The 25,833-nt window shown below is 41.2% G+C and overlaps 1 protein-coding gene across 4 annotated transcripts in view; it reads right to left on the bottom strand.

Moving 5' to 3' along the window:
- CDC42BPA (CDC42 binding protein kinase alpha) overlaps positions 1–25,833 on the bottom strand; it is a 322,688-nt gene that overhangs the window by 40,103 nt on the left and 256,752 nt on the right. For 2 of the 4 annotated variants that reach the window (XM_049635114.1, XM_049635113.1), the window contains 2 exons: positions 25,669–25,745; positions 7,114–7,197 (listed from right to left, as the gene is read on the bottom strand). In XM_049635114.1, the coding sequence (XP_049491071.1) occupies positions 7,114–7,197; positions 25,669–25,745 (161 nt within the window). Of the gene's footprint in view, positions 1–7,113; positions 7,198–11,319; positions 11,425–18,004; positions 18,044–24,555; positions 24,604–25,668; positions 25,746–25,833 lie in introns of all 4 variants that reach the window. The other 2 variants (XM_049635115.1, XM_049635116.1) reach the window with 2 other exon arrangements.

Here is a 25,833-nt window from a genome sequence, read left to right on the forward strand (position 1 = left end):
GGCTGCAGGAAGGAGTGGAGGCTGGAAACTCACTTCTGTGTCTTCTTTGAGATGCCCAGCAGTGCGTGCTCGTGCTTGTGGTTTTCTGGCTCTGGGATTATCATGAATCCCTCTGCTTCACCTCTGTTTTTTCTAGCACGATGTTTAATAACATGGGGAGTCTTCAGATGACTTTTCTTTTTTTCCCCTATCAGTTTGAGTTTTGGAGTTCATGGGAAAATCTTCTCATCTACTGTTCAGGTCCCATCTGTTTTTTTGTTTTTTTTTTTAAAGTTTTCATATCTATTCAGTTGGTCTGTTTTTATGGAGAGATTTAAAAACCATGCTGCCGTGGTGACCAAGTTCCCAGAATCCTCCATTCACTGGATTCTAAAGACTCACTGACACGTATTTTTCATCATTTTTACACTGCATTTAAAAAGCTGGAACTGAATCACACTGGCACCCGTAATGCGTCATAGTATCCTACTGATAACAAGGGCACGTACACCACAAATGCTAAGAGACCACTCATTACTACTTTAAACTGCTTTGCCCCAACTTCTAGTAAGTTTGACCACCTTTTTATTTTCATTAAAAAAAAAAAAATTCTTTTATTTATTTGAGAGAGACCGAGACAGCGTGAGTGAGGCAGGGGGCAGAGAGAGAGGGAGAGAGAGAATCCCAAGCAGGCTCCAGAGCCTGACGCGGGGCTCAAACTCACGAAACCGTGAGATGGTGACCCGAGCCGATTCCAAGAGTGAGAGGCTTAACTGACTGAGCCACCCAGGCCCCCTGACCATCTTTTCGGTGTCAGTCATTTTGACTTTTCATCTGCTTATTCCTGGCTTTTGGCCAGTTACCTCAGGCACACTTCATTCTGTGGTTTGGAAGAGCTCTTGGTGCCTGTGGGTACTAACCCTCCGTCCTCTGCCCTGCGTTTGCCCCACTATGCTGTCGGTATGATCAGTGTGGATTAAAATCTCCAATCTGTCCCTACCCTGCTTCTCCGAGTTCTCAGTTCTTGCTTCAGGTAGCGTGGGGCTTAACTGTCAGGCCCATACACATTCACGATCACGATCTTCTTTGTCTATTATTCCCTTTGTTGGTACACACTGCCCCCTTTCATGCCCCTTGATGTTTTACACCTTAAACTCCACATCATGGTGTGTATCTGTGACATCTATGTTCCTTTGCTTTACCCCCTTCCGCACACCTTTGCGTTCAGCCACGCGGCTTCTCGCTGGTTCTCGCGGTGCGCTCACTCTGGAGAGGCAGCCGCCACGTAGGAAGGCTGCGGCCGTCATCTGGCCAGGCCAAGAGCATGAGCTGTCCGTCACCGGAGGGAGCCGTCCTGGACACGCAGCCGAACTTGCACACACCTGCAGCCTTGGCTGACAGTTGGCCACCCTCCACGGCAGACCCTTAGTGACAACTTCCCAGAGGAGCCCTTCTCAAATTCAGACCCACAAAACTGGGAGCGTCATAAAAACATTTTTTTTTCTTTAAGCCATTAGGATTTGAGACAATTCACTGCACGGTTATCAGTACCAGGCCACCATGTTTTCTTCTCTTTTCTCTTTCCTGCCGTCATTCATTGGATAGCATCCCTTCTGCAGGTATGAAAATCACACATTTTATGTGCTCGTCTTCTGTTTATTTCTTCCAGCCTGCTGAGATCCACACTTGGGCTCACTTTCCTCATCAAGTTGCCAATGCTTAAACGTTTACACGATACTACTCTGTCAGGGACTGTTCTAAGGTATTTACAAATATTAAGCTTCTTTAAAACTCCAAAGAATCCAGTGAAATGGGTCCTATGGTTGTACTCGTTTTCTGATGAGGAAATGAAGCAGGGAAAGGTACGTAACTCGCTTGAGTCCGTCCACCCAGAGAGTCTGTGAAGGAGCGGAGCGTGCAATTCGGGAGACCCTGCTGGGAACCTGCCACGGTAACGACCATGCTATGCTGTCTCCGCAGCGCTTCCCAGAGAGACAAATGCCTAACCATGTTCACCTCATCTGACCCTTACACTCACCTCCACTGTGTTTGTCTCGAACTTAATTCTGGACTGCTCTGAATCTGCATTTCCTTTCCCTTCCACTTTGTAGAGCGAGGGTCCTTATGTTTGTGGATCACAGGAAAGTTCTCTGAGATACCTAGTCACCCTATTTCCCAAATCTCTCACAGCGGCCATGTGGCTTTATCCATCTTTTTTGATGGAGTACTTCCTCCAAGAATACTTACTCTTCTGTCTTCCAGTTTTACTGAGAGATGACGGACACGAAACATGTCGGTTTAAGGTGTCTACCACAATGGCTTGGTGGATGTATGTCGTGCAAAATGATCACCGTAAGTTAACATCCATCACATCGGCTCATATAGTTGCAATGGTTTTTTTTCTTGTGAGGAGAACGTTTAAGATCTACTTTCTTAGCAAGTTTCAAATATACAATACAGTGTCCTTAACTAGAGTCACCATGCTTTCCATCCATCCCCAGAACTTACTTACCTTATAACTGGAAGTCTGTACCTTTTAGCCTCCTTCAGCCATTTCCCTAATTTCCCAGCCCCAGCTCCGGCAACCAATATGTTCTCCATTTCTGTGGAGTTCAGATTTTTAAGATTCTACACATAAGTGAGATCATACAGTATTTGTCCATCTCTTATTTCACTTGACAAAATGCCCTCGAAGTCCACCCATGTCATGTTGTCACAAATTGTAAGACTTTCCTTTTTCCTATGGCTGTGTAATATTCCATTGTGTGTGTGTGTGTGTGTGTGTGTGTGTGCATGTGCCACATTTTCTTTATCCGTTCATCTGTCAACAGACACGTAGATTATTCCCATGTCTTGACTACTGTAAATAATGCTGCACTGAACATGGGGGTGCAGGTATCTCTTTCAGATAGTGATTTTGTTTCCTTCAGATAAATGCCCTGAAGTGGAGTTGTTGGACCGCATGGTACTTCTATTTTGAATTGCATGAGGAACCTCCATGCTGTTTTCCACAGTGGCTGCACCAATTTACATTCCCACCCACAGTGCACGAGGGTTCCTTTTTCTCCATATCCCCGCCAACACCTGGTATCTCTTGTCCTTTGGATGACAGCCATCGTAACAGGCATGAGGTGATATCTCATTGTCATTTTGATTTTCATTTCCCTGACAATTAGTGATACTGAACACCATTTTATGTAGTTGTTGGCCATTTATTTGTATATCTTCTTTGGGAAAATGTCGATTCAGGTCCTCCGCCCATCTTTCAACTGGATTACGTTTTTGGTTTTTGCTATTGCGTTGTAGGAGTGCTCTTCTATTTTGGATATGAACCCCTTACCAGATACATGATTTACAGTATTTTTTCTCATTCGGTAGGTTGCCTTTTCATGTTGGTAATGGGTTTCTTTGCTGTGAAGTTTTTCAGTTTGATGTAGTTCCACTTCACTGACTTTTGCTTTTGTTTCATTGTCTTTGCTTTTGGTATCAAATCCAAAAAGTCATCGGGAGGCCTGGGTGGTTCAGTCAGTTAAGTGTCTGACTTCAGCTCAGGTAGTGATCTCGCGGTCCGTGAGTTCAAGCCCCGCGTCGGGCTCTGTGCTGACAGCTCGGAGCCTGGAGCCTGCTTCAGATTCTGTGTCTCCCTCTCTCTCTGCCCCTCCTCTGCTCACTCTCTCTCTCAAATAAATAAACATTAAAAAAAAATCCAAAAAATCACTGCTAAGCCCAGTGCTCAAGGACATTACCCACTATTTTCTTCTAGGAGTTTTGTGGTTTCAGGTCTTACATTCAAGTTTTTAATCCATTTTGAATTGATTTTTGTGTATGGTATAAGAAAGCAGTCCAGTTTCATTCTTTTGCATGTAACTGTCCAGTTTTCCCAATATCATTTCTTGAAGAGATGATCCTTTCCCCATTGTCTATTTTTGGTGCCTTTGTCATAAATTAATTGATCATATGCATGTTCAAGAAACAGGCATATGCATATTTATTTCTGAGCTCTCTATTCTATTCCACTGATCTATGTTTCTGTTTTCATGCCAGCACCATACCATTTTGGTTACTATGGTTTTGTAACACAGTTTGAAATCAGGAAGTGTGACGCTTCCAACTTTTTCTTTCTGAAGACTGTTTGGCTGTCCAGAGGTCTTTTGTGGTTCCATACAAATTGTAGCATTGTTTTCCTTATTTCTGTGAAAAATGCTGCTGGAAGTTTGATAAGAACTGTATTGAACCTACAGATTGCCATGTACTAAAGACACTTTAACCACATTAATTTCTCTAATCCATGAACACAGAATATTTTTCCATTTATTGGTGTCTTTTTAATTTTTTCATTAATGTCTGATAGTTTTCAGTGAACAGATCTATCTCCTTGATTAAATTTATTCCTAGGCATTTTATTCTTTTCCATGCAGTTGTACATGGGATTGTTTACTTAATTTCCTTTCCGGTAGTTTGTTGTTAGTGTATACGAGTTTTTCATGAGGGGTTTTTTTTTTTTTTTGAATAATAAACTAAGTTCTTGTACACATGAAAATATTTTTAACTTCCTCTCATAATTGGTATTATAGCTGGGTTAATATTTTAGGGTTCACAGTTCTTTTCCTTCTAACACTTTGAACTTTGTCTCGATCTGTGATATCCTTAAATTTGACTATAATGTGTCTAAGTGTGAGTTTTTAAAAATCTATTCTCTCTAGCACATAATGATGTATTTTGCTGTGAGGTTTTTCAGCTTTAAGTGCTGGAAAATTTTACGTGATTTATTTCTTCCAGTACTTCTAACTCTCTATTTTTTTCTTTCCCCTTGAAAGTCCTACTACAGAGATACTGAAACTATTTCTACCACGTATCGTCTTAGACTAGCCATCTCATCTTCGCCTCGCTAACTTGTTCTTCTGCTATATCCAGTCTGTTCCTTCCACTGAGGCTGTCTGCTGGGTACTTTACATCAGCAGTTATATTTTCATGTGAGCACTTGCAAATTGTTTTTCTTCACAGCTGCCTTATCCCACTCCCTGTTACCAATATACTTTTTTTTGAAGTCTCTTTGAGAGACGTATTGTGCCTATTTATTTTAAATTCATATTTTGGCCTCAAAATTTTGCTTTATCTAGCATAGGCTATGCAGATTGTATTTCTTTTATACCAGTTATACTTCTGCGTATCTCATTAGCTTTTCGGATCCACCAACCAGTCTCTCATTCTCTGGTTTGCCCAAGGTTTACATTCTGGGGAGGGAGGTCATTGAAGTTTTCCAATTCCTAGAATTTCTTTGTAGGAGCTTGAGCTAAGCAACTAAATCTTCATGTTCTACCATAATCAACACTTCAGTCATAGTTACAATGAATAGAATGAAACAACAGCAATTCAGCTGAATTTCTCACTAAACATGTCTCTTTCTCAGTGGCTTGTCAACTTCAGTCTTAAATTCTTCCATGAGCGGCCTCAACATCTTCTTTACAGTGAGTCCTCTAAGCACTATTCCTCACAGTAACAGACTTCAAGATGTTCAATTTGGGAAAATGGAAGCAAGGAGACCACAAAAAGAGAGCAAGCATAGAAGCAATAATCTCCCTTCATGAGAAATTTCCATTTATTGTATTACCTACATGAACTAACTATGCAGATGAGCAACGAATGCCAATCTGTGTTTTCTAGAAGCCTAAACCTTCTCGAGTTATGGTTCAATTATACATTTATTTTGTTAATTGTATATCTAACTTTAATAGTAGATATTATTTAAAAGCAAATACTTAGAGGGGCGCGTGGGTGGCTCAGTGGGTTGAGCGATCGACTTCGGCTCAGGTCATGATCTCGCGGTTCATGGGTTTGAACCCCGAGTCAGGCTCTGTGCTGACAGCTCAAAGCCTGGAGCCTGCTTCAGATTCTGTGTCTCCCTTTCTCTCTGCCCGTCCCCCACTTGCTCTCTCTCTGTCTCAAAACACGTAAACATTTGTGAGGTTCCTGGGTAGCTCTGTCAGTTAAGCATCCCACTTCAGCTTAGGTCATGATCTCACGGTTCGTGAGTTCGAGCCCCACGTCAAGCTCTGTGCTGACAGCTCAGAGCCTGGAGTCTGCTTTGGATTCTGTCTCTCTCTCTACCCTGCCCCCACTCACGCTCTGTCTCTCTCAAAAATAAATAAACGTTAAAAAAATTTTTTTTAAATGAGACTGCGTATTAAAGCGTAACCCCAAAGAACTAGCAAAACACAAATCCAGCATTCTTCTGAACTCTGCAAGTCTGTAGTCTTTCTCCTTAATCAAAAATGTGTTTGTGTGCAAGCTAATGCTGTGTGTATGGTATACTCAAGTCGTCTGTTCCTCCACTACTATGGATTCCAGATTTTATATTTTAAAATGAGAATAATTAATAATAAAAAGTTGTTTCGGATTTTGGAAATATTGGTTTCTCAATTATTTTATTTTCTCTTCAATTCGTTAAGTGCCCATAACTGATTTGAAAAAAATCTTTAACAGCATGAAGTAAAAGGAGAATATACTTCAAAAATAGAAATGTTTCGGGGCACCTGGGTGGCTCAGTCGGTTAAACGGCCGACTTCGGCTCAGGTCATGATCTCACAGTCCGTGGGTTCGAGCCCCGCGTCAGGCTCTGTACTGACAGCTCAGAGCCTGGAGCCCGTTTCAGATTCTGTGTCTCCCTCTTTCTCTGACCCTCCCCTGTTCATGCTCTCTCTCTGTCTCAAAAATAAATAAATGTTAAAAAAAAAAAAATAGAAATGTTTCAAAAACTCAGAAATGCTTAAAAAAGAAAAGGCGTAATACTCCAACTTGTCAGCTTTTTCGCCAAATAAATAAAACCAACCAAACCGTGCACTTCAAGACAGGCCTCCCATTCTCAACTGTCATTTTTGATTTAGATTGAAATGAAAAAAAATTGAGAAAAGACGGAATAAAAAGAAAACAAGGTCTGCAACACTCGTCCTACCTTTCCAGGTGGTGATTATTTCCATTCATATACAATTTCTTTTCTTTTCTTTCCAAGCTTTTTATGTTTGTGATTGTGAGGGAGCCAACAGCACAAATTACAACAAATACAAAAAGCAGAAGAAACCCATTATTAGTACTTTTTTTTCCAGAACCCATCATGCTTGTATCTAGATTGAGTACCTTAGCTGGAAAGCCAGTTGAAGCAGGACATCCCTTTTTCCTTAAGGTCGGTGTGTGAACAGGAAGAGGAGTACTGTCTACAGTCTGAATCCGGGGGCAAGAGAGGAAACAGAGATCATGAAACACTCCATCTATTTCAAACATCTCTAAAAATAAATCAAAGTAAATAAAGCCAAGCAAGACATCAATAAGGCAAATAATATCTCAATGAAGCTAAAATTCTCATAGTGTTGATAATTTAAATTTCAGCCTGCAACATCTACAAACGAAACAGTTGCTCAATTAGCAAAAAAATAATTGTCTCAAAATTTAAAAAGAAATGATTTAGAAAAGAGAATCCACAAAGAAAACAAAAACATCACAGCATGTAGTCTACATAAAAAATGAGGATATTAATTTTCGAGTTCATCTGAATATGCCCCCATTAATTCTTAAAAGTTCCTGAGCTTTTCAAAGCAGGATTTATAATCAAAATATTTAGAAGTCTTTTAACTTCTAACTTCTATATACAGAATGTATGTTACATATATGGAACACAATTCACTGGATTTGTGTTTAAGTGTGTGTGTGTGCGTGTGCATGTGTGCACGTGTGTGTAGAATGAGGAAGTGAGGAAGAGAGAAAGAGCGAGAGAGAGAGAATGATTAATGGGATTTTGTGCAGAAATCAATTTCCAAAGAAGGAAGCTAGACTGTTTAATATTATTGGAATTCAGAACTTAACATGCAAATTTAAAAGTTAAAAGTCATATCTTTATTTTATAGGTATTAGTGTAAGATATTTCTTTTAATGAAAGGAATCAGTGATTTTACTGGAAAAGAGACATCACTTAATTAGCGAAGTTTAAAAAAAAAGGCACAAAGAATTACTTTAGGATGCGAAGCAAGCAGGCAAGAGGAAAAAGCTAGCTTCGAACAAAGTTACAGAGTATTTTAAAATGTTAAGACAAAAATGGATGGTCTTTGTCTTTGTTACTATATAAACTGAATATTTTATATGCTTTATAACCTTAGAATGGAATTGAGTTTCTCAGAATTTTCTGCTTAATTGTGAGGTTACCTTTAAATTTAATTTACCTTTAAATAGCTTGAAAAAGTTTTCAACCCTATTTATAAATTAATGCCGTAAAAGGTAAACATGAGAACTAAAAGAGCAACACTGAATACCTATGTGAAAGTTAATAAAAAACAACAGGAAACAAAATTGACATTAGAATTTACACAGAAAATCTCAGAGAAGTTTTGAATAAAAAGGAATGAAGTAAGGGTGTTGGAGACAAGATTAACAGAGTTCACAAAGACCAGCAATGCCAAATAAAAATACTATTTGGAAAAGATCCCATTCTTCAAGGTACCTATGCCTAGGAACAAATCTAACAAGCAATCTGAAGTCAACTAATAAAGAAAAAAAATGAAACTTTATTGAAGGATATAAAAGAGTATCTAAATGATATGTATATATTATGTTCACAGACGGAAAGACCCAACCACAAAGATGTCAATTCTCCTCAGATGAATCTATAAATTCAACGCAATTAATCAAAAGCCCCATATGGAATCTGACAAGCTGATCACAAAAGTCATATGTAAAACTAAAGGGTGAAAAAAAGAAAATGAAAAAGAATAAGGTGGGTGGGAGTGGTCGATCACACCAGGTGAATTACTTCAGGCTTACAGTAATCAAGATAATGTGATGCTGGTGCAGGAACAGACCAAAAAACAAAACAAACAAACAAAAAACCCCAAAAAACAAAAAACAAAACCAGAAGAAGAGAATAAAGAACCCCCAAACAGATCCATTTATATAAAGCAGAAAGAGTTTTACAAATCAATGAGGGAAATATAAGAGAATTAGTTGTTCATATGAGAAAAACAGATTTATTTAAAGTTTATTTTGAGAAAGACAGAGAGAGAGAGAGAGAGAGAGAGAGAGAGAAGGAACAAGAGGGGGAGGGGCAGACAGGGAAGGAGAGAGAATCTCAAGCAGGCTCCGTGCTGTCAGTGCAGAACCAGATGCAGGGCTCGATCTCACAAACCGTGAGATCATGATCTGAGCCAAAATGAAGAGTAGGATACTTAACTGACTGAGCCACCCAGGCACCCCTGAGAAAAATGGATTTAGAACCCTATTTCACATAATTTGTAACAACCAATTTCAGCTTAAGGTCTTAAACATGTAAAATAAAAAAATTTAAACTTTCAGGAAAAATATGGAAGAAAACTTTTATAAATGCTGCATAGGGCAGAACTGCTTTAGAAATGCATGAAAAAAACAGGAGTCATAGAGGAGATGATTGATATATATATATATATAAGACTACTTTAAAATAAACACTGTTGCAAGACAAAAAGATACCAAATAAAATTTTAAAGTAAGCTATAGATGGGAAGAAAGTATTTGCAGTGCATATAAGCCAGCTAAGGATTAGTATCCAGATTATATAAAGAACAGTTACAAAACAAAAGAAACAATTCAATGGGAAAACAGACAAAAGACATACAGGCAAATCACCAGTGGTCAATAAACATACAAAAGGATGCTGAGTTAACACTAAGATCAGAGAAATGCAAATTAAAAATCCCACTCCATACCCATCAAATTGGCAAAAGTGTGACAGTACCAAGGGTTGGTGAAGATGTGGGAAAATGGGGAACTCTCACACATTGCTGGTGGGAGTGAAAACTGGTTCAACCACTGTGGAAAATAATTTGGCAAAATCTAGTTAAAGTTGAGAATGCACATACCATACAATCCAATAATTCAACTCCCAGGTACATAGCTAATCACACTCTGCACACACAAAAGCAGACGGCTGTTAGAATGTCCACTTTAGCACTGATTATGACAACAAAAATTGGAAACAGATATCCAATAATATGACATCATTAAATATCCCAAATTTCCAACAACAGGAGGATGCATACATGGTTGTGGTATATTCATACAACGAAATATGACGTAACGGTTGTAACGAGTGGACTAAATGGACGCGTATCTGCAGGAGGAAAGTTCAAAAGCATCACGTTGAATGAAAGCGGTTACAGGAAGATACAGATAACCTGTGTGTAAAACATAAACGTAAAGCAAATGTTATCAGGTATGGTTGCTGTCTACAGATGAAGTAAAACGTAAAACTGAAGAAGAGAAAGTACATCAATGGCAGGGTCTTTAGACGCGTCTGAGGAAGGAGGAAGGAGGAAGGAGGAAGGGGAACGGTACAGGGAAGGGTGTTTCAACTTTCTCTGAAAACAAATTGGCAAAGAGCAGGGCAAAAATGTCCACATCTGCTACATCTGTGGATGGTGGCCACACGGGCGTTTGCTCTTCTCTCTACGCTCCAAAGATTTCAACAGTCAAAACGTATAAACTCAAAACAACGATTAAGACAAAGCAGAGCGTCATCAACTTAAGCGGTCTGCGGTCGTCGCTCGCAGGGTTGGAAAAGACCCAATTAGACTCGAACCACGGATCCCTTCATTTCAGACAGCTTTCCCAGGTAGGCCATCTGCTCCCGGCTCCAGAGACGACACGGGAAACAAAGGGGCGGCGGCAGCACTGTGCGCAGAGCGGACGACCTGAGCCGCACCCACTGAGGCACAACGCCCTTCCGACTCGTTGAGACAATGACCTCTGCTGAGAAAAGTGGCCAGCTGGCTGTTTGAAAGCATTCACGTGGGGTGCAGAACAACACTGGTGTGGCGGTCGTGGTGGTTTGGTGTACCGCAAGGCAGGGGACGGCCGAATGCCTACTGCTGACGGGCAGTTAGAGTAAACTGTTCAGCGGCCGGCAATGGCAATTTTAATTTTAAGCTCTACTTTGCGGCAGTTACACATATCTTTTTAGATCAGAAGAGTTAAAATCTGAGAATGGCACCTGACACAGCTGTGCGCCTCCAAGGTTTGTATCTGATAATTCCGAGATTTAGAGAACCCCGCCCTCTGCTCCACAGCCCTCTACTTCAGATACAGACTACCTTTCTAATGAAATAAATGTTTGTCTGTTTTAGGTTGAACTTGGGGGGGACAATTTTCTGCTTTTGTTTTACGGTCCTATTTACATTATAATAATAACGCAATGCTCTCCAGTAGACCGTGACTTATTACAGAATATATTTGAGTCAAACAGGAGTCGGCTTTCACTTGTTTCTCGATTCCCTCTTTCTGACAAGTGACAAGCTGGAGAGCGGGGCTACCCCGGGGAGGCACCTTAGCTGGCTCAGCTTCGCAAGAAGTGGGAGGACATGTGGACCTTGACTGGATGCAAACCCGGACGCTCGGATTCCGCACACACGTGTTCTCAACGGGATCAGTCTAGGAGAAGTCAGGAACGACAAAAACCCAAGATAGCACTTTCAAACAGCGTGCAGCTCTTAGCGAATTTCTGTAAGGCACAATCACGGTACCATTTGTTGCGAAGAGAGGAAAACGCACTTCAGCCTGAACGTTCACCTCCGGGAAGCGTCATTCCACAAAAGCAGGACCGCTCGCTTTACCGTAAACAGAGGGAAAGATGACCACAGGTACCTCCAAGCTGCAGTCCTCACTGCCGACCTCTCACTCTGCGTGCCGGTCTCTACTCTACGTTCTTGCAGTCCACGTGAAACGTTCGTGTTTCACAAAATAAATCTCCCACAAGCGCAGAGGACTTCACAGAGGTATGTCCTGCGGGTTCGAGATAATTCTGTCCTTTCTAAGAACGAGATCTGGGCCACTACCAGGCATCACTTGCAGGCAGAAGAAACGGACTTATCAGCTTTGTGTCTGTCACTGCAGGCGACTCCGCCCTCTTATTCTGCGGCAGAACTGCCAGCACTCACACTCAGCTGCACCCTTTTAACCGAACGTTTTTAGAGACTCCAAAGACGTTGGGTAAAAACTGAGCATTAAAGACTGAGCATACTGATCAATGACTGGTTCTGCCTGGCAATTTTCAAAATGACCAGGATCGCGTTTAAAGTGAAAAGGCGAGGAAAGCAATTTGGAAAAGAGGTTAGGGGAATTTGTTTCAAATGTGCTGTACAGCAAGGACAATGCTTAGATCAGAAGTGACAAGTCAAGAAAGAGAACAGTCAGCTTAAAGACTGTACATACGTACTTCACAGCTGGGAAAGCACTTCAATATTTTAAAAACTGGAGCACTCAGACTGAAGCATACCGGCCGCGCCCCAGCTCGGAGCGGGCGTTGCGGTCAATTTCAGAAAGCCCGTGCAGCTTACCAAGTGGGAGACCCAGGCCTGAATCCCACCCTTGCCTTCAAATTCTGTGTTCTTTCTGTTGTACCAGAGGCACCTGCACTCAAGGCTTTAACGATCACGGAGCCTGAGTTACATCATCTTTTTCTCCTGCCAGTGAACTCTGACCAGGAAGAGGGGAGTAAAGAAAGAAGAAAAGGACAGTCTTGGACGATTTCTGCCCAGTTCACAAATTTGCTCAGGGACAGGCATGGGGAAGGTGTTCCATTCAAATCATTTATCTGGAGTATAAACCTGGGCTGGAAATAAGGCAGAACGGTCCCACTTTCTGAAAATCTCCTCCTGCTAGTTTCCGTAAGATTATGTAATGGCAAGCTGAGTAAGAGTCCGCGGGGGAAAGGGTTCAACGAACACGGACCAGATACGCAAACAGTACTGGTGCGCACAGCCCGATGTGGGGCTCGAACTCACGAAACCGTGAGATCATGACTTGAGCTGAAGCCAAGAGTCGGACACTTAACCGACCGAGCCCTCCAGGTGCCCCTGTCATAAAGTTCCAAAGAAATGTCTGAGTAGGGGCTTTGCTAAGTATGAAGAACTGAGTCATCTTGAGAAAGCGGAAGCTTCTGGCCGGTCACACAAAAGCGTGACTGGAAGACCGGAGCCGAGGCCCCGTACGAAGGACAAAGCTGCCGACGAACGGGGCTGACCAGCTAACACAGTGGCTTTCCTACCTGGGAGGGCAGTGGCTTTAAGCCGGTGCCAGTGCGAGGAGGGCGGGAGCCGGCTTTCAGGGGTCCCGGCGGCAGGGGGAGCAGGCCTGACGGCTGCGGCCAGGGGCTGGGCAGGCGGCTTTGTTACTTACACTTTCCTGCGCCGGGATCGGGGAGGCGTACGTCGCAGAAGTCATCACGCCTAAGAACCCATCCCCCTGCCTCCGCCCACAGTTGGTCACTGAAACATTTACCATCATGTTTCACGACCCTGTGGAAATGTGACACTGACGGTGTGATACTGAACAAAGGGAAAATGACGCCTTCGGGGTTTCATCCGTGATGACAGAAATTAGTGACTCTGATGGGAACTCTTGAGGCTTCAAATACATACCTCTTGGCCCCTCTTTAGAATCACTGTCACTTATAAAAAGTCTTTTTCTCCTCACAGTTTTTACTCATAAATAAAAAAGAAAACCACAGGAATGAGGACAGATTTTAAAATGATTTTCTTAGCTGCAGGAGGTAAAAACTGGTTATTCAAAAGAGGAAACGTTTAGACTTAAAACCTAACCCAATACCAATTCTAATAACATAGAATAATGAAAATTACCAAACTTTTTGGAACTATATGCTCTTAAAATAAAACTAAATTCCAGAGATTAAACAAAATCAAGGTAGTTCTTATTTTAAAAAATTTAAAATAAGTAAACATATTTGAGTAATATTTTGAGATGGCATTGAGTATATTTATAAAAGTTGAGCTATACCATTTACGATGATACTCTTACTTTTTAAAACACGTGAATGTATAAGTGAAGCTTAAAAATTACCACTTTATTTTTCAAAAGTGTGTTTCTTAGGAAAGACAAGGAACAAAGTTTGGTACAGAAGAATAAACTCGTGGCAATAATGTTTTCGATATTAAACTAAGAAAAAACTTTCCCAGATCTTCTAAAAGGTGTTGGAAGCAAATACCTGTTAGATTAACAGATTTAAAGATTTCATTTCCTTTCTGCATTACTGCCAATGTAAACAGTATCTCAAAAGAGGTTTAACAGTAAGAATAAGAAAAACGTAATACCACTTACATATTTTCTACATCAAAGTGTTCATCAACACCAACAGGACTGGTTTCTCAAGATGCTAATTTTATCTGTAACTACAAGCTTACCAACACACTTATAGTTAATGATTCTACCCACTAAAAAGCAATTGATTTTATTAAACCTTCAGAATACTCAATAACTAGAAGGCAGACTTTGCAGATAGCCTAAAATTAATTTGATAATTAACTGGCAATGATTCACATAGAACGTGGAGGCAAAGCAACTGATTGACAGCACATCAACTGTGCTTATCTTCTGAGCCATTATCATGGTTATAACACAATCATTAGTAATATACTTAAATCGTGGAAGTTAAACTCTCTGTGTTTTGAAAAACTGGATAGCATTCAATGTAAGCAATGACTTGAATTCATAATTCAGGAAAAGCTGATAAGTATGATACACACCAATAGCAGAGATCTCATAATTCCTTAATCGGGTAAATGGTTGTAGAAGGAATGATAAAAAGGAGAAAATAGCAAAAAACAATAAATAGCTAATATTTATTGGACAGCACCTTCTGATATTATCTGGAGAAAGATCTGGAAACAAATCTTCATAGTATAAGCCATTCACTCAATATTTCTAAGCTGCAATCTACTGTGAAAACATGAGGGATGTCTTTACATAAATGTGATTTTTTTCCTATTGTTTTGGTTACCTAATTCTCTTTTCTAAGTAAACACACTTCCAGGAGTTATTCTGAGGAGCAGGCAATAGAAACATCTACTATATCCAATGTAATTTTTACCTATTGCTTTACTGTTTGGGGAAAAAAAGGAAAACGGAATGAGTTATCAGAGGTATCATCCACGATACGTAACACTGCCATGTAAAAAGTCCATAATGTTTCCTGAATCTGTTAGGATTTCCCTCCTGAATGATCAACAAAATGTATTGTTAGAGCAGTGCAGTCAAACAGAAAAGTTTTTTCCTCCCCCAGGATCAGATCTGATTTTTTAGGTGAAGTCTTCAAGTTACGCAGTATGGTTTTCTGATAAATAATAAAAACCACTAAAACGACTCATCTTGACTATTTATCAATGGGCCTTTTCTACTCCAAAATAATTACAGATTTGAACAGATATAAAAAGCAAAACATTCCCATAAGAAACCTGGTTTTAAAGTAAAAGATACCAAGGTTTGATATGGATTTGATCTAGATTAAAAAAAAAAAAAAGCTTACATCTAACATTTTGTTTTGCATTAGTAAATATAAAACTCTAAGAAAATTAAAACTCTAAGAAAAAACCCCCATTATCATCATCCTTTAAGCTAGAAGTATTTTGGAAACAAAGTGGCAAGTAAGCCAATTTTTTTTGTATTCAGAAACACTTTATAACCTCAAACTTTCAACGATGTAATTATTTCTGTTAATTGAACTTATGATAAAAACAGTATTATGGAAATACTAGATCATTTGGGAAACAGCAAATATAATATTTTATCATCCTAAAGCAAATAATAAATTACTCAAGGTTATGACAAGTTAAATGCAATCTTACTAATTACAAACAATATAACTTGGTACTCAATGAAAATTTCTCATTATTTTCCATATATTGATTTGAAGATCTACTCTGGAGACTTTACAAATGTTTTCAGAAAACAGAAAGTTCAGCTACGTGTTATTTAAAATCTCTGTTCTAAACTCGAAAGGAATACTCTAAAATTCAGTGCTTCTATTAATGAAAACACTGTGGACCTTTCCATTAACCACTTACATTCAGGCATTAACAATAGTATTCGTAACCAATCTTTCTTATACTATGCTTAATTGAATAGCACCATTTATAAAGAATGGGACTTTCCAGCACACTGGACATAAAAGTCCAGTAAACCTTAAATTGTAATACCTCACTTATATGACATTTAACAGTCACTTAAAGAATTTTAAATTTATAAAAGTATTACATATTGCTTGTCTAAAAACACAGGCTATAACAAAATTGTACGTCACTGTTAGATTCAAGGTCACTGTTAGGAATGGTAACGACCTGCATCCCTTCTGCAATGCGCCGCCGTTTCCCAGGGCCACTGGGCCCCTCACTGTACCGCCATGATGCTTCTATGGATCTGCTGAGTAGCTGGTAATTCTTCACTCAGCTCCCTCCAAGACATCAGCACTTTTCAGAGAGGTTTTTTTTTTTTTTTAATTTGCCAGATACATAACCAAGGAAAAACTGCAGAAATCCTGGGAAGCAGATTACCAAGCCTATCGCATCTGCATTTAAAAAATCACACAGAAACAGTCAGTGGGCTCTAGTCAGTGCGGCTTATTCACATCCTGTAAGATGAAGACAGAGACTGAACAGGAGGAACCCTGTAACGGCTATTTCCCTCAGAAGTTTCTCCCTATTCCAAGACTCACAGAAGTGTTCTGGGTCAGGGCCCCTAGAAGTCTGCAAGGCAATACAATCTATATTTAACCAGCGAATAAAATCTCTCTGAACTGTAACCATGTTAAAGAAAAACCAGTTAAAAATTTAGTCAAGTCACAGGCTGATGATTTGAACCTAATATCGTTGGGCACACAATATTGTGGTCTTCCTTTCTAGAGGTTATACGATATACTTAACACATATTCAAAGACTGATCTGATAAATCCAAGCACCCAACGGTTTTAACCCTATAAATGTCAGGATAATAAAAAAAAATCGGCTGAACCAGCAATCTCTTCGAAGACTTCACTGATCACTGGAGTACTAGTTGAAGTCATACTGGCCGCCTCACTGGTATCCGAACTGCTTATTCACTATTAAGCAGTAGTTTGGAAACATGTGCTCTAGGAGGGTTAATTGAGCCACCCTACTATTTCCCGCGTTCTCCATAAACCAGAGAATTCCATGATCTAGCTCTTTCCAAGTCCAAGAATTCTCAAGAATTTTGGATTTAAGGTGCTGACCAATACCAACGATTATGAAGCCGATGACAGGTTTCAAAACTTCCACCTACGACGGCATTCCTTTTTAATGTTACTATTTTACATCGCATATGAAAAACAGAGCAAACATCAGCCAGCCCACTGCTTTTCAACTATGGAGCGTGTGTGTTGTGCATAATGACACTGGGGTGGATGCTGATTTAGGGAAATTGAGACCTTTCTACAAATACATCCCCCACTCTGGGCATGTCAGAATCGTGCTGGATAGAGGTAGTGCCCTAGCCCATTTAATCCTGACAAACCCTGACCTAGCCTTAGTACAGGATGATGCTGACCGTTGGTTACCAATACATATATAAAGAATGTCACGATATTTTTAAAAATCTTGGAGCTACCTTAGAATATAAACAATTAACTACCAACATTAAGGCTTCAAATCTATAAATGTATTTAGGGACATTCCTTTGAACTACATTAAAAAAATCTATCAAAGATTTCTGCTGAACGGATTTACGTCAAACTATAGCCAATAAGATCTATAACTTGCCCCAAATTCGTTTGACTTTTGCATAATATGAATTGTCAAGCTTTTTTCTACATAACTAAAATCTCTAGGAAATCTCCACGTATCTGCTGATATCAGATTCTTATTGAGAAACTCATTTACTCTGCAGGGGACTGATTTGGACAGCAAACTTTAGAATCACTTACTTTCCTACTAAACATGAACAAGATACCTTATAATTTGAGTCGTTTGGTTGCCGAAATGTAGACGAACATTCCTAAAGCTTTACGGCCCAAGCCAAAGAAAGAAAAGGAAAAGAAAGAAAAGGAAAATACGGAAAGGCAAGAGCGAGAGCAGCAGCACAAAGCATGCAGCGGAGGTAAGAGCACATCACGGGGACGTGAGCGTGTTCTGCAACCACAGGCAAAAAGGGTGAGAGACAGGGAGGAGGGCGTGGGGTGGGGACACACGGTGCAGTGGTTTCTTACACGTCTGCCTTTGCTAGCTGGAGTGCAGGACGGAGAGCGCTTCAACAAAGAAAGGAGAATACTACACGTTACAAATACACACGACTCTCGATGGCTCCCGCCGTATTAACAGACAAAGTTTATCAACATACACAGAGAGACACATTTTCTGATAGGTTCAAAGTACATTTGTTTTCAGGAAAAACTGCAGGATAGGACAGCGGAGAAACGGCTGCTCGGACTCGGGCTAAGGTGACAATAACGCTTTCGCCGGACCCCGCGCAGTGACCCACGCAATGGTGCTCCAGCGAGCGAGGGACAATCTCCTTCCTGTGGAGGTTTGGAAGTAGCAACTGGAAACAGGAGAACGAAAAGGAGCCAAATAATTCTGACTGAGCGCCAGTTAGCACTTAATAAAATATTTCACGGGCCGGTCTTTTCCCTACCAAACTCTTACTGTTTTCAAAGATGATTCTTCCCAATGGTAAGAGCTAAATCAGGCCTTTGGAATCACTGACCGTGAATGAAAACAACAACAGTTACTTCAATGATACCACCCGCCTTGACTGGATATTAGGCTTAAGTCAAAAGGGACTGTCACCTTCTGACATTGAAGATTCAGTGATTAGGGAAAAACAGCAAGAACAATAAGCAGGTAGTAACCGCATCAAAACAGTCCCAAGCCTCTGGAACTTTGGGATGTGCAAAGAGCAGAGCTTCACACACATAAACCATCTCTACCTCTGGCAACTCCCTATATTCAACCGAACCTAACATTTCCTGAGGTTTTGCAACGGGTCAGGTATTTACAAGGTGGGGAAGACCCCAGGCCCCCAACAGTGGGCCTCACGTGGTAGCTGAGGTTTGCTGCACAGTTTTGTGGGAGGCCGGAGGCGGGACGTACAGGATTTGCATGGGGGCCTAGAGGAGGGAGTTTACAAACGGAGTCTATGGGAGCCACAGAAGATTCCAGAGAAAACTTGGAAGGGTAAGAAGATCATTCCGGATTACCGGTATTATCTGTACAACTCTGGCAGATCGCTAAACAGGAACTATTATTTCTTTCTAGGAAATGGGAAGGGGGCTGACTTGAACACCGTGTCCTGAAGAGTTAACGGTGAACCGGGATTAGAAGGCCTGCAGATTCCTAAGCAATTTGTGTTTCTTCGTCCAGTGTGTAACTAGCACACCTTCCTCTTGGACTCCGTGGACCATACTCATCTATCCGTGGGGACCCCACTCAGGCACTGGTTCCTTCAGAAAGCCTTTCTGCAGCCGCCTGGCTCAGTCAGGCATCTCTCCTTTATACTCCTATGATATACAGTCCATATCTTTTATTAGTGTGATTTTTCCCAATCGTGTTATAATTATTGATTTACACATGTGGTTTTTCCATCAGACTCGGATTCTTCAGGGCAAGAAACGTTGTAACATGCTTATTGTAATAAAGCCTATCAATTTAAAAATCCTTAATAAGTACTGAATGAATCCTTCTGAAATGCTGCAATACTTAACTGAAATATTTCTTATGGCACCTGTCACTTTCGACATGGCGCAGCACGTAACCATGGATTTATTTTTTCTAACAAGATGATAAGCATTTCGCGGCCTACGTCTCCATCTGCTACGTCTTAGGAGCTACCACCGTGCAAGGATTAACACAGAGAATCCTTGACTTTCTGGCTATCTTTCTACACTTCTAGAGCAGAGTTGGGAGTGTGCCGAATCCGTGAAAAAATGCATGACTAGTTCAAAGTACACACATTGCCACCATACTAAAAACAAGTCAAAACGTCTCTCAAAACCATCTCTGTGTATGAAGGACAACACCTGGTCTCAGCTGGCACTGTATAAAGCTAATAATGATACTAAATCATAGTGATAATGTTCTCCCCAAAGTGTCTACCTAGAAACCAGACAGCTGTTTTTCTGTTTTCAACAAGAAGGGGAAATTAGGCCGCTTCCTGATGATACAATTACAGGAACACACACTACGCTCTCTCTTCTACACACTGACACACAACCACGGTTTTGTACAAACAGTGGAACTGGTCTCACAGCCCGGGAGAAGCCAGTACGTTGCCTTCATCTGTAATCATATACCCTTTAAAACTATGCCTTTTCTACCTAGGTCTCTCGGTCGCCACCGTAATGCTCAGGCTGATCGCAGAAGGAGGCACACAAGCAGAAACCAAAAGAAGTACTTTATCTTATAGACACGGATTTGGCAAATAGCTTCTAAGATTCAGTTAATGAATTCCAAAGGTCTTCTTAAACAGGACAGTGAAGAGTGAAAGTCTGGGTGGTCATGGGTGTTTCCCTCTAGACGGCCTCAATGTATGAGAATATAATACAGATCTTGTATATATAATTAAGATAGAATCCTGCCTAAATGAGAGAAGGGCTGCATATGACAATCTCCTGAAACGTGAGTTTCAAGTTGGGTTGTATTTAACATGTGGATGGAAGTTTTGTAAAAAAAAAAAAAAAAAAAAGAATTGAAGGAGGAAATATCAGAAATGCCATAATTTCTCAGCAGGATCTACACCTAGTGTGGGTCGTAGGGTGAAAAGATCTTTATAATGTATGTTTTAAAATTCTGTCTTCCACAGATTCTCATGGATGACCGACTTGCCCCAGATCCAGCTGACACAATGCTGCAAAGCCTCAGATTTCTGTGACTGGTGATGACAGAACATAAAAGAAGCCAGGGGAGAAACAAGAGATCTCTACAGGGAAGCGATGAATGAAGGAAGCTAGGAGCCGGGACTGAAATTAAATAGTTCAGGACATCGTAGCAAGTTTTTAATATGAGGCCAAAACGAGGAGTAGGAGAACTAGCTTGTCAATACTCTCCGACTGCTGGCTTCTCGGAATTGGCCAGGATACAAGAAAACAGGGTTTGTGAGGATCAGACAGTCGGACCAATGGTACTAACTCTATTCCTTTATGTCTGACCTTTAATTCCTTGGTCTACTCTTTCCTCAGCACACTAGAGTTAAGACAGCATCCAAAAAGCAAGTTGGCAAATTCTCATTTGCCAGGTAAATGGGCAATTCCCATTTTTGTGTGTGAACTTGGCCCAAATGAACAGAGTGTAGAATCGTAATTTAATAAAACTCAAAACCTACCTGGCACAGACTTAATAAATGACAATCTGTTTACCAAATACAACAAGTGGTTCATTTAGATGACCATAATTAGCATTACCTTTAATACAGTCAAGCCAAGTATTATCTTTGGTTCCTTTGAAAAGAAGAAAATGAACTGACCAGGATGGGAAGTTTGTAAGTGTGGTCTGGTCATCCCTGGACTTCTTGCCCCTGGGATGCAGGGAACAGATGAGGGAAAGGTCAAACTGCCGAGCTCCACCTGTCCCTCACCCTGTTCGGGACCTGGAGGCTGGGCCAGTATGGAGTCACCCCAGGCAGTCTAGGACTGGGGTGTGGGGTTGGGAGAAAAGATGAGGCTACCCTGCAGTCACTGGTGTCTCACCACACGTGGGAATGCCTGACCCGAGAGACAAAGTGGTCAGAGTGACGTCAGTTTCTTTTAACACGAATTAACCCCCCTTCTATCTGCCCTCAATAATGTCGTACCCCGTTGCCACTAATTCCCTATTCCCCCAAAGACTGAGAGTCCAGAAACTTCCCTAATGGGACAGCAGACCGCCCACTTTACTAATGGGAGAAGGCGGTGATAAATGGTGGCCAGAAGCATGGACTGAATATATCCCAAGTTCTTTTCTCTTTCAGAAGAAGTTCATGATTATGCACGTAGGGAAGCCCAACCACCTGAGTTCTCCTGAGTCACAAAAGCAGGTGCTTCACCCGAATCAGAGGGAAGGATGGAACCTCCGTACACTTCTCCGCCGTCAAGGCCGCGCTTGCTGGAAACTCTACGCGTAGCAAGACCCGTGTAAACGGTGCAACTTAAAAGGAAACTGCTCTGAGTGTGCCCAGATTCTAGCATTCGCTTGCATTTTGAACTTAAGGAAGTCAAAGGTGATTCTGGAGGCGGGGAGGGGCCGGTGGTTTGGTTCTAAAAAACCAGAGGGCAGAACGAGGTCGCTAGGCCTCGGCGAGCAGACGAGGAGGTCGATGGCGTGCGGAGGCCAAAGAAAACTTGCTTTCTGCAATCCTGCTCCACCTCAGCTTTATCCCTTCCTAAACCCACGAGTTCCTGCCTGCGATTCAAATTCCGGGTCCGCGGCGTGCCCGGCTTCCCTTCTGCAGCAATGAGGCCGACGCCAGAGAAGAAGGACGCGAGGGTGAGTCGCGCGGGGTGGCTGAGGGTTAGAGTCTGCTCCCTGTCGGGGGCGGCCCCGCACAACACTCCGAGGAGCATGGGCACAAAGATCACAATTCACTCTGTTCCTTAAGATCCCAAATGCCGAAGAGAACTGAAGCTTCACGCCTCGCGTCTCGGCTGCTGAGCGCAAGCATGCCAAGGACCGGACGCCGGTTTTCAAAAATCTCATCCTCCCACGGCCTCGAGGGTGAACGGAATGAGGACTCTGGGAAGAGCGGTCGTACTCATCAACCAGAAAGAGCCTCCGGCCATAGAATATGAAGAAGACAAACTACGTTTGAAATTGGGAGCTGACTGCTGGCCTTGTCCCTGACGTGTAAAAATCACTGCGCAGCGGTGACCTTACTTGACGATTCAGGGGGAAGGTGCGGTGACCCGCGCGGGTGGGGGTGGAAAGGTGGTTAGAGGGCTAAAGGCGACATTCAGGCGACAACGGACTCCTGGACAAGAAAGGAAGCTAAAGGAACTCGGGAAGGGGGTGAACGGCCTATGACGAGTAAGGCAACAGCAGGGCGAGGGCCTCACGTTCGCTGTTCCCTTAAGTCCTCAAACCACCTACGAGTCGGTACCGCTGTTATTACCCCTGTTCTTCTGACCAGCAGACTGGGGCGCAGAGAGGTTGGGTAACTTGCTCCCAGCCACACACCTGGAAGGTGGTGGAGGCAGGATTGGGGCCACCTTACGTGCTTACCCAGTAAGCGGGAAGGGGAACCTCGGGAGCAGAGACCATGCTTTTTAAGAGCTGGCGCCTGGATCAGAAAGATTCAGCCTGTGTGAACTCAACTCCTTTTCGCTGTGTAACAGGGGTTCTTTTGTGCCGGTTTAAGACTCGGTGGTCCGTGTGAACTGAGCTCAGGCTGAGCGCCGGTGGGTGAAGGACAAGAGAGTTCTGGAGGAACATCAAAGCGGGACACTTCCTCACTACGGCCGGGTGGCAGCGGACAGAGCGGGGCCATGCGGGCGTCCCTGTAGCAGGCCCGTCGGCCACAGGACACCCGGGCTCCCGTGTTCTACATTCAGAGCTTTGTGTGGGAGGGGAGGGGGCGGGGAGAAGGGTTTGTTAGAAAAAGAGAAAGGAAATGGTTTTCTAGCGGAAGGAACCATTAAAAGAATTTATTCAAACTTCCTTGTCTTTCTCTTTCAAGTGAATGATGTTTCTATGGAAATAACATCTTGAGTATTTTAGTACAAACATCCAGTAGATGGTAACATGAAATACTGTTGTACATCAAGAGAGTTCTTTTTATCACAGTGTAGAGTGAACTAGGACCGTCTCAAGAATGATGAAATAGTTTCCATTCAGAATGGAAAATAGTACACTTTGGTATGATATTTCAAAGGCAGAAAAAAAAATCAGTTAAAAAAATGTTTAAGCCTAGATCAAGAGTTTTCTTGAGTGGAAAATTATGCAAAGTACTCTTCTGAATGTAAGAATTATGTTTAACAGAACACAAAAGATAAAACATAAAAATTGCCCCAGGTTTAAAAACTGGGTTCTGCGCAGAACATCTGCATCTGAACCCATTCTATTTTCCAGTTTCTAGAAAGGTTAAATGTTCAACAGGACAACAAAATGCCTTATGACAGGGATTTTTGTGCCATTTAATGTGGAACAGAGAGAACGCGGACAGGTGGCATTTCAGTAAAGAGAGTGAAGACATTAGGGACTTCTAAATGATCAAATCTACAGAATTAATTTAGGAGAGAAAATGATAATGCAGTCAATTTATAGTGCATGTAGCACATATGTTAACTAAAATCACTTTCCACATTAGAAGAGAAATTCTGTCAGCACTAAAAATTGATTTGTACTCAATTATTATGTTACAATAAAATCTACTGAAAGATTTAATACGTCACTTTTTCTGATTTTATTACCAGACGTTTACTTCTAACTAACACAAAAATTAAATGGCAAAATGCTGCAAAGGGGAACGTGAAACAGAAATTGCCATGAAAAAGAAAAACGAGCACTTTTATATATTTATCCACATAGTGACAATAATCAAATAAGCATTCCAGTCTTCAGAACTGTTGCAAAGAAAGGGAATCCAGATTCCTGACGGCCAAAGCATTTTTCAAAGTACATATTCACTTCCTGATGTTTAATAAAAATAAACCCTTTGTTTCATTTCAGACAAGAAAGAAGCAAATTTTGTCTCACAAGTAAATTACCAGGTGTGATCATTCTAAAACTGAATGCATTACTAGGCAAAACTCTTCAATTCAATTCACTGATGGTTTGAAAATCAAAGACTTACGTCATCCAAAAAATCAATCAGTGAAGATGAGGAAGAAGAAAAGGAATCCTATTTAACGAATACAGCAATAAAAAAAATAGAAAATATGGATGAAGCAATTTAATAAGAACAAATAATAAATCAAAAATCTTGTAAAACAATTAAAAGGCAAATGACATTAATTCAAACAAACAAATGAGAAAAGCAGTCATTGTCACTTGCTCACGAAACTTAGAACTCCAGTAATTACTTTTAAAAGCTGATCCCTATCCCAAAGCAATGAAATACAATGCATATATTGTACCCAAAACGTAATACGGTGAAGTGCACGGCAGATCATTAATAATCAAATTAAATGAAACACTTGAGGAGTAACGGGATCTCTCTGCCTCTAATTGTTCCCACTGGAACGTAACCTCTAGGAGAGAAGGGCGAGGTCTATTTGGCCACTACTTTAACTCCGGCACCTTTAACAGTGCTCTGCACAGAGATACAAGATTATTTGTTTAATAGAGGTATAATCACTAACGTGAATTTTCTGGGACGAAAATATACTTTATGAATTTGTTTTTTTTCCCCCCCGCAAAGAATTTAAGCAGCAGAAACTGACAGGCATACAGTCACTATTTCATTATTATGGAATCTTCCTAACACTCTCCACGTAATACTTGTAACAAAAAGTATGCCTATTGTAAACTCCTAAAAAAACTTGAATTGACTTGGAGCTAGAACCAGCACTGCTCTATCCTGAGACTGACCTTTTTCACCGTTTTTTTTTTTTTTTTTTTTTTAATTGTGGCTCTATGCTTGGGCGAAAAAACAAAAGTGTCAACATGACTTCAAAAGTTAGGATTTGTTCTGCTTTTCCTGTCTCCCAGGGGAAGGGATGACATTTCTTTTAAATCTTGGGATGCTCATATTTAGACCTTTCTTAGATTTTTCTTACATATACATGTGATCACCATTTCCATAAGAATACAGAACATATTCCTTTCTTAATAGGCTTTTGTTTATAGAAGATTCTAGGTCCTTTTATGTGGGAAGCGATAAAACCGTTTCACCGCCAACGAATTTTAAATCACAACCTGAATTTGAAACTGACCACAAGGAATACCTGCACGGTTCAGTACTTACTTCAAGTTGATCCAGACCATCGGTAGGCGTATTCAAAAATGCCAAGAAAGAATGCTGTGAGTCTCGGTGCTCTATACCTAGAAGACAGCAGCAACTGTTTTTGAAAACTAGAACAATTTAAACTCATTCTCACGGATAACCTTTCCTGTCTGAATCTATTAAGAG

This window comes from Panthera uncia, chromosome F1 (assembly GCF_023721935.1).
Source record: "Panthera uncia isolate 11264 chromosome F1, Puncia_PCG_1.0, whole genome shotgun sequence".
In the NCBI taxonomy this organism is placed as follows: domain Eukaryota; kingdom Metazoa; phylum Chordata; class Mammalia; order Carnivora; family Felidae; genus Panthera; species Panthera uncia.